Source organism: Thalassophryne amazonica, chromosome 15, assembly GCF_902500255.1.
Source record: "Thalassophryne amazonica chromosome 15, fThaAma1.1, whole genome shotgun sequence".
NCBI classification, from domain to species: domain Eukaryota; kingdom Metazoa; phylum Chordata; class Actinopteri; order Batrachoidiformes; family Batrachoididae; genus Thalassophryne; species Thalassophryne amazonica.
This window is the reverse complement of record NC_047117.1, coordinates 29,863,052-29,872,486: the sequence shown is the minus strand read 5'-3', so window position 1 is coordinate 29,872,486 and position 9,435 is coordinate 29,863,052. Positions and strand designations below refer to the sequence as shown.

At 40.6% G+C, this 9,435-nt stretch overlaps 1 protein-coding gene across 1 annotated transcript; it reads left to right on the top strand.

The window, feature by feature from the left end:
- Window positions 1-2,047: 2,047 nt before the first annotated feature.
- On the top strand, window positions 2,048-9,189 carry ccdc86 (coiled-coil domain containing 86). The gene is made up of 4 exons (XM_034188815.1): window positions 2,048-2,598; window positions 6,997-7,126; window positions 8,633-8,707; window positions 8,990-9,189. The coding sequence occupies exons 1-4, from the start codon at window positions 2,150-2,152 to the stop codon at window positions 9,119-9,121; spliced, it is 786 nt and encodes a 261-aa protein (XP_034044706.1). The 5' UTR covers window positions 2,048-2,149; the 3' UTR covers window positions 9,122-9,189.
- The last annotated feature ends 246 nt before the right edge of the window (window positions 9,190-9,435 follow it).

Sequence of the window (9,435 nt, the reverse complement as noted above, 5' to 3'; positions counted from 1 at the left end):
GGTAGTTGTAAAACAGCTAACTGATCATCTGCAGAGGAATGGTCTATTTGAAGAGTTTCAGTCAGGGTTTAGAATTCATCATAGTACAGAAACAGCATTAGTGAAGGTTACAAATGATCTTCTTATGGCCTCAGACAGTGGACTCATCTCTGTGCTTGTTCTGTTAGACCTCAGTGCTGCTTTTGATACTGTTGACCATAAAATTTTATTACAGAGATTAGAGCATGCCGTAGGTATTAAAGGCACTGCGCTGCAGTGGTTTGAATCATATTTATCTAATAGATTACAATTTGTTCATGTAAATGGGGAATCTTCCTCACAGACTAAGGTTAATTATGGAGTTCCACAAGGTTCTGTGCTAGGACCAATTTTATTCACTTTATACATGCTTCCTTTAGGCAGTATTATTAGACAGCATTGCTTAAATTTTAATTGTTACGCAGATGATACCCAGCTTTATCTATCCATGAAGCCAGAGGACACACACCAATTAGCTAAACTGCAGGATTGTCTTACAGACAAAGACATGGATGACCTCTAATTTCCTGCTTTTAAACTCAGATAAAACTGAAGTTATTGTACTTGGCCCCGCAAATCTTAGAAACATGGTGTCTGACCAGATCCTTACTCTGGATGGCATTACCCTGACCTCTAGTAATACTGTGAGAAATCTTGGAGTCATTTTTGATCAGGATATGTCATTCAATGCGCATATTAAACAAATATGTAGGACTGCTTTTTTGCATTTATGCAGTATCTCTAAAATTAGAAAGGTCTTGTCTCAGAGTGATGCTGAAAAACTAATTCATGCATTTATTTCCTCTAGGCTGGACTATTGTAATTCATTATTATCAGGTTGTCCTAAAAGTTCCCTGAAAAGCCTTCAGTTAATTCAAAATGCTGCAGCTAGAGTACTAACGGGGACTAGAAGGAGAGAGCATATCTCACCCATATTGGCCTCTCTTCATTGGCTTCCTGTTAATTCTAGAATAGAATTTAAAATTATTCTTCTTACTTATAAGGTTTTGAATAATCAGGTCCCATCTTATCTTAGGGACCTCATAGTACCATATCACCCCAATAGAGCGCTTCGCTCTCAGACTGCAGGCTTACTTGTAGTTCCTAGGGTTTGTAAGAGTAGAATGGGAGGCAGAGCCTTCAGCTTTCAGGCTCCTCTCCTGTGGAACCAGCTCCCAATTCAGATCAGGGAGACAGACACCCTCTCTACTTTTAAGATTAGGCTTAAAACTTTCCTTTTTGCTAAAGCTTATAGTTAGGGCTGGATCAGGTGACCCTGAACCATCCCTTAGTTATGCTGCTATAGACTTAGACTGCTGGGGGGTTCCCATGATGGAGTGAGTGTTTCTTTCTCTTTTTGCTCTGTATGCACCACTCTGCATTTAATCATTAGTGACTGATCTCTGCTCCCCTCCACAGCATGTCTTTTTCCTGGTTCTCTCCCTCAGCCCCAACCAGTCCCAGCAGAAGACTGCCCCTCCCTGAGCCTGGTTCTGCTGGATGTTTCTTCCTGTTAAAAGGGAGTTTTTCCTTCCCACTGTCGCCAAGTGCTTGCTTACAGGGGGTCGTTTTGACCGTTGGGGTTTTTCCGTAATTATTGTATGGCCTTGCCTTACAATATAAAGCGCCTTGGGGCAACTGTTTGTTGTGATTTGGCGCTATATAAATAAAATTGATTGATTGATTGATTGATATAAATGAAATAAATTGAAATTGAAGTTGAGGATTTAGTACAACTGTAATGGACTGATGCAGCAGGTGGCAGCAATGCACCAAAAAAAGGATGCCGGCTGCCGGTAAACGCCAAAGAAGACGATTTCAGAGATTGGGTTAACAACCTTCTCAAATCAGTCTATTTTTTCCTCCGGACAGAATTCGCATTTGACGGATAGAGTTGTTATAAGGTTTCGCTCCACCAACTTCTACGTCAGAACATAAAATATTCTGTATATAAAGTATAAGTTCATGTTGACCGGATGGGGCAGCATTACGCTTGTTTAGCGTATAGCCTGCCGGAAATCATTAAGAAGAAGAAGACGGCGACCAGGAAGAAGGCGGAAGTAAGCCTGTCTACACGTGGGTAAAGAATAAGTGTGTTTTGGAATAATACGGTGCTCGTAATTAATTTGACATGTCGAAGAGGCAGGCAGCTGTATTACAGGCCGACCACGTTGACGAGAACTTACAGGATCCACCGGCGGACAGTAGACGGACTCGTAGCGGTCTTAGGTTAGGAGCTCCGGTAGCAGCTCCACGGAGAACAGCAAGCAGGAGGTCAGTGATCAGCCAAGAGGAGTCTGAGGCCAAACATGGCGCTTCTGCTGAGGAACAGTACGGAGCTTCAGAACCTGCTGCAGACACGGAGAAGCCCAATGGCAGCGGAGACTGTCCTCTGTTTGAGCCCGAACCGACACCAGCTCTGTCCGAAATGACACCGGCTCAGCCCAAGACAACCTCTGCTCAGCTTGGTCCCACACCAAACAAAAAACCGCGTCTGGTGTCACTGGGGAAACCAAATCTAATTATTTCTCTCGGCAAACCTAAATCAGGAAGAGTGTGGAAGAACCGCAACAAACAAAGGTAAAGTTTAACTTCAGGGAGCTTTCAGGATGCATAATGCAACGCGCGTTTGGCATAGTTCGCAGTCTGAACGGTCCCCCTGCCTTCAGTGCGCGTGCGTCATTTCGGAGCATCGGCAGCGATGATAATCGTTTGGCTTCTGCTTAAAACTGCACTCCAGTCATCATCTATCTCAGCGACAGATATCTGAAGCTTTTGTGCAACAATCATTTCCGCATAAATTCAGCATTATTTCATAATAAAAGATGGGGGAGCTATCAGAGCGCCACAGCAGCACGCCTGACTCTGACTCTACACCCAAATCTATGAAGGGGAATCTCACCATGTCATTTAGGTCCTTCAGACTTATTTTTTTTTATATTTTTTTTTTTTAGTAAATGCTTTGGTGGAGCATGAGCATGGCTAAAACCTTTCAGCTATTACGTTAGAAAGATTAAAAAGAAAATATTATAAAATCAAACCTTCACTGTGCCTTGTGATAAAATCACTGATAACCGCTCCAAGATGGTGGCCGTATTTCTTGCACCTCAGCAACCAAGGCAGTGTCTACTGCTCTTTATAATTTCTGTGTTCGTTACTGTCGGTTTGTGGCTTTTTACGACAATGTTGTCTGCCGGTTTGTGGCTTTTTCTCCACCGGGGCTGAATTTTTGTGTCATTTCCGGTTTGTGCTTCCTTCTACCGTAGAGCGAGCTTCGCAGCGCTTCACTCGTATTAACCATCAGATGACAAAGTTAAGCCTCTTACATCATTCTAAAGTCAGTTTTAAGCAGAAACTGATGATCGATGAATCGCTGCTGACGCTCCGAATGACGCATTGCGCAGTGAAGGCAGGGGAGGGCTGTTGAGACTGTCTTTTCAAGTACTGGTCTTCTGACCTTAAATTTTATGTTAAAACTATTAACAACAATTAATAGAAGTCAATGAGACCCATTATTTAAGTCAGAAGACCAGTACTTGAAAAGACATAATGGGGAAAATCACTAGAAAACTATAAGACATCAACAAACTCATCATGAATGAACTCAGTGGTGTGTCTATGCACAAGTGGCAACTTATGGTGGAAGTAAGTTTAATTAAGATTTATTTATTATTACAGTGACACTGTACATAATGTACAGTGATATTCTAATAAATGGATAACAAAGTGCAAGCAGTTATTTTCATTGTGGTCCATAAATTGATAAGGAAGTGGCTGTTTGTACGTAGCCGTATTTATAATCCCAAAATCCATTCGCACATAGCACAACCATGTTATTGTTAGGGGCTATTGTTATGGATAGGATTAGTGGTGGTTAACGTAGTTTAGGAATCAATCAATCAACATTTATTTATAAAGTGCTTTACAGCACCGACTGATGTCCAAAGTGCTTAACATTAAAAACACAAATTTACAAAAATAAAACATATAAAATAAAAGTACGTAGCCTTATGGCCTAGTTCAAAAATAATGAAGCCTAACTGCTGATTTGCATTGCATTTGTCATGAACAAGCAATTTTTTTATTTAGCACCATCCAGATTTATCTGCGAGTTGCCTATAGTCTCTTTGACAGGTAAATTTCATGGAAAAATTCCGCACGGTTCCAGAGATATGCACGAAATTTACCCCAAAAATAGCACTTTTTTCATCAGTATTTAGCATTATCATTTAAAGTTGAATGTTAAAGAAATAATCTTGTATTTTGTCAGTTTGTTTGTTTGGGCTTCATATTAACATACAGTAATACATTTTTGTAAAGGTAGAAATGTCATTTCCTAGAAAAAAAACATCATGTTTCTAAAGCAAGGTAAAGCTGTCGCAAGCGTAACACTGAGAATAAGTCGATTTGTGTTAAAACCTTAGCTATATCCCCTAGTTTGCTTCAATAGAATAATTGTATTACTTGTTCAATAATACCAGGAACTAATGGACAGAATTTCTTTGTTTCAGGCTTCTGCAGACTAAAGAAGATACCGCCAACTGTTGTCGCAAACGTTACGCTCTAGCACATTGTAGTATATATGCACTGATAATCTCTAGCAATGACTGAAATGAGACCAATAGAAATATTGAAACTTTGATATATAACCTTACCTAAAATAACATTTTACAAAAAAGACCACTTTTAAATTTTGATGGTTATGTCACACTTTGGCTTCATTATTTTTAACTAGGCCTTATGATCACGTGACTTATATTAATCAATGGCAGAGATGCTACGTACCAACAGAAGTTCAGTATACCAATTCAGCTACGCATGGATAGCTAAGCCAATAGATATGAGCAACACAGCAATAATAATTAAGATAATCATAGACTCTGGAAACATGTGAACAAAAATAAAATTGCAATTGTATATAACACTGCTGTAAAATATCTGAACAAAAAGCCTATAAAGTGAACTTAAAAGGGCGGAACATTAGTGTGATTTGTGGTTTTATGTATATACACAGTCAGTGGCGATCTTTCAGATGGGAAAACTTACAGTTTTAGAGCTTTAATTTCAGTATTTGTTGGCACTACAATAGACACTTTGGCTGTGTATCATTGGATGCTCTGCTCATGTCATATTTTACAAAATATTCCACATCAAAGCCAGCTGTGGTTTACTTATTAAATAGGTAAAAAAAAATATTCATTCATTGAATCTGTGATGCGAGGAAGTGTGCTACGGACTTGAACATTAGGCTTTCAAGATGAACTCATTGCAGATCAAGTGCTAATATTTGTCCAGATTATGTTTAAAGAATTTGTCCTAAAGGTTTGCGGTCATCTTCTACAAGTCTGTCGCGATACGCAAGGGCTAACCTGTTTCTGTTATAATCAAGCTTTATTAATACAGTACATCTGGAAAGGATTAACAGTGCTTCACTTTTTCCACATTTTATGTTATAGCCTTTTTTAAAAAATGGAGTAAATTAATTTTTTCCCTAAAAATTCTACTCACAACACCCCATAATGACGACATGAAATACATTTTTTTTTTTTTTTTGGAAATATATTGAAAATAGTAATAAATAAAAAAAAAACCTAAGAAATCACACGTACGTAAGTATTCACACCCTTTGCTCAGTATTTTTATTGATGCACCTTTGGCAGCAATTACAGCCTCAAGTCTTCTTGACTATGATGATTAACCTTGGCGCACCTATCTTTGGGCAGTTTTGCCCATTCCTCTTTGCAGCACCTCTCAAGCTCTGTCAGGTTGGATGAGGAGTGTCACTGCTCAGCCATTTTCAGATCTCTCCAGAGATGTTCAATTGGATTCAGGTCTGGGCTCTGGCTGGGCCACTCAAGAACGTTCACAGAGTTGTCCTGAAGACACTCCTTTGATATCTTGGCTGTGTGCTTAGAGTCATTGTCCTGCTGAAAAATTAATCGTCACCCCAGTCTGAGGTCAAGAGTGCTCTGGAGCAGGTTTTCATCCAGGATGTCTCTGCACATTGCTGCATTTATCTTTCACTCAATCCTGACTAGTCTCCCAGTTCCTTCTGCTGGAAAACATCCCCACAGCATGATGCTGTCACCACGATTCACTGTAGGGATGGTGCCTGGTTTCCTCCAAACATGACACCTGGCATTTACACACCAAAGTGTTCAGTCTTTGTCTCATCAGACCAGAGATGGTTGTCCTTCTGGAAGGATCTCCTGACAGAGTGACCATCAGGTTCTTGGTCACCTCCCTGACTAAGGACCTTCTTCCCCGATCACTCAGTTTAGACAGGTGGCCAGCTCTAGGAAAGGTCCTGGTGGATCTGAACTCCTTCCATTTACAGATGATGGATGCCACTGTGCTCATTGGGACCTTCAAAGCAACACAAACATTTCTGTACCCTTCCCCAGATTTGTGCCTCAAGAGAGTCCTGCCTCGGAGGTCTACAGACAATTCCTTTGACTTCATGCTTGGTTTGTGCTCTGACATGCACTGTCAACTGTGGAAAAAGTGAAGCACTGTGAATCCTTTCCAGGTGCACTGTATGTAATTACTGTTCTGTGGCAAACTTAATGTAGTGCATTAACGTTTGCAGATCCCTGAAACTTGTTCAAGTGACAGAATGAACATGATGTTGACAGAACTCAGTTCACCTGAAATGTAGTGAAGCGACCTTCAACTGCACACAGAAAACATTAAACTACAAATGTTTGTGTGAAAAAGAGTGCTTGACTGTGAAGATAAATCTATCCTACTCAAGTGAAGGTTCTCTTCATCCCTTTTGTGCTTTTATATGTCTAATGGCTAAAAAAAGAAAAGACACAAAGAGCAATAGGTTTACATTTTCCCTCCTTCCATTGGTTGATATTATATTTTGACTGCAAAACACCCAACAGCACAGAGCTCAGTGTAGGATACTCTCCAGTAACACCCACTGTTAGAACTTGTCATCTGTTTAGAGGGGGTGTGGTTTTTGTCTTGTAGGTTTTCTGCAGTGGTAAGAGATAAGTCGTTGTGCTCTTCATGGGAAAAAAAGATGGCAGCAAAGCGTGAGAAGGAGCTGGTGAAAAAATATGCACTACAGTTAAAAGAGGAGCAAGCCAGAAAGGAAGAGGTAAGAAAATGCTGTATGTGCTGTACATTTGTTGACCATCAGAAATCATTGTTTCCCAAGCAGTGAGCTTCAGTGGTCTTGGATGAAGCCCACCCCGAAGAAATGGTAAATAAATGGTAAATGGACTGCATTTATATAGCGCTTTTCCATCTGCATCAGACAGTCAAAGCGCTTTCAAAATAATGCCTCACATTCACCCTGATGTCAGGGTGCTGCCATACAAGGTACTCACTACACACCGGGAGCAACTAGGGTATTAAGGATCTTGCCCGAGGACCCTTAGTGATTTTCCGGTCAGGCTGGGATTTGAACCGAGGATCTTCTGGTCTCAAGCCCAACACTTAACCACTAGAGCATCACCTTCCCTAGTTCCTTGACTGGCCACTTGAGGCTGGCTGCAAAAATCAGTAGGGTCCATGTTAAAATGTCCAACTTTAGAGCAGAAATAAACATGTTTACAGCCTGACACAAGGCACTGTTTTAGTCTCTATAAGTGGTTTTCCCCTTCATGACAACTGTATGGGTTTATAGATATTTTTTTCCAACTTCTTAGTTCAGGATGTATAAAGTTCAGGGTAATTAGGCGCGTCGGCACCTTGAGTGACAGCTGCTGAGCTGAGCGCTTCTAGCTCTCATAGCTTTGCTTGTTCAGAGGCCACATGATGCAGTTGTTCGCTGTCGTGGAGGGCTGTGTCTGTCCTTTTCAGCATTTTGTGAGACACCTGAATAATATGGATTGTTGTGTGATGAAATTTCCTGACGTATCATTTGAGACATTGATTTAATATTGTATGCTAACAGCATTGACACTTTCAGCAGCTTCATCTATTAGGTCCCGTTAATCCACGATTTTATGTTCACACCAAAGCAAACCATTCTGAGAATCACTGTACAGTCTCCAAAAATACTTAACAGCCAAACTGAAGTTGGCCTGTTAACTTAGCTGGTTCAGACTTGAAGAGAGGGGCCTGTTCTGGCTTCTTTTGTCACACACTGAGTAACCCACGCTACACCTCTTTATCCATTTATGGGATTGATGTGATTTAGACAGACCCTGGTATGGGCTTTGTAACCGGCTGTTCTGGGTCTGTGTAGAAAAGCTATTCACTTCTTTAACGTTTCCCATAATCCTCCTGTGTTTCCCAGAATGCACCACGGTGTCAGCAGAGTTCTGGTGTTTCAAAGACATGTAAACAATGGCTAGCGAGGATGTAGATGGTGTCGATTCAGCGAGTTCATGGGCGATTATGATGACACGTTCTCCCAAATTATCTAGAAGAGGTGTAGGACCTGTGATGAACTTCTGCTGTGCCCAGATGCTGTCTTGTTGTCCATACTTGACGAGGTGCTGAAGCCGACCTCTCGCGTTAAGTCACGGGCTGTGAGATGGCGCAGGATTCACAACTGCGAAATAGAGAATGGGTGTCATCGGGCAGGTTTTGTCTGTTACATGTACAGTCACTAGTGTTTCCGCATTGTTTGTTTATTTCCTGTTTGTTGTTTTAGGAAAAGAAGAAAAGGCGGGAAGACAACTTGAAACGGCGTGCTGAGAATGAACGCAAAGCAGAGATTGTGCAAGTGGTATGTTCTGTTCGCATGCACATTTTGAAAAGTTTTTTCAGTCACTGAGCAGTTCTAGGTTAACTAACTGATAACTAACATTTTTTTCTTTTAACTATTGTAATTCATTCTACACAGTTCTGGTGGAATTTAATTTTTCCATAGAGTTTGGGGTGAAGCAGAGATTGTTGTGTTTAGTTTACATTTTAAGAAAAATTAGTCAAAATGACAGTACCGGTTAGTCTCTATGGTGGGGCATTTATGTAGCTTCCTGTCTGCTTTCTCTTATCATATCTGTCACAGATTCGCAATACAGCGAAGATCAAGAGGATGAAGAAGAAACAACTCAGGAAAATTGAAAAGAGAGATACACTGACTGTGGTGCAGAAGTCTGAGACTCAAAATGTGACAACCAGTGGGAAAAAAAAGTTATGAGGGGGAAGACAAGTGCCCTGATTTCAGCTACATACTGTGAGACAATAAAATTCATGATCAGTACTTTTGTATTTTGTATCCTTTGACATAGTATTGAAGGGTTTGTTTGTTTTTTTTTAAAGGGGTTATTTCACATAAAGTGACCAATAATTGTAAAGCACTGTCACTCATAGTAAAGTAAACTCATGATTCAGTATTGGGCTTAAAGTTTGGTGTATTAAGCACATGCTCATGGTTCCCCAAATGTAATTTATAAGTTACGCCATAGTTACAGAAGGCTGCCCAACATGTGTGTGAAGTGTGCCCCTCACTGT

Bases quoted from the DNA above. Each gene is read 5' to 3' on its own strand.
- ccdc86 (XM_034188815.1), top strand. From the start codon at position 2,150: ATGTCGAAGAGGCAGGCAGCTGTATTACAGGCCGACCACGTTGACGAG. The intron at 2,599-6,996 runs GTAAAGTTTAAC...TTTGTCTTGTAG, and splicing joins AAGAACCGCAACAAACAAAG to GTTTTCTGCAGTGGTAAGAG. The intron at 7,127-8,632 runs GTAAGAAAATGC...TTGTTGTTTTAG, and splicing joins AGCAAGCCAGAAAGGAAGAG to GAAAAGAAGAAAAGGCGGGA.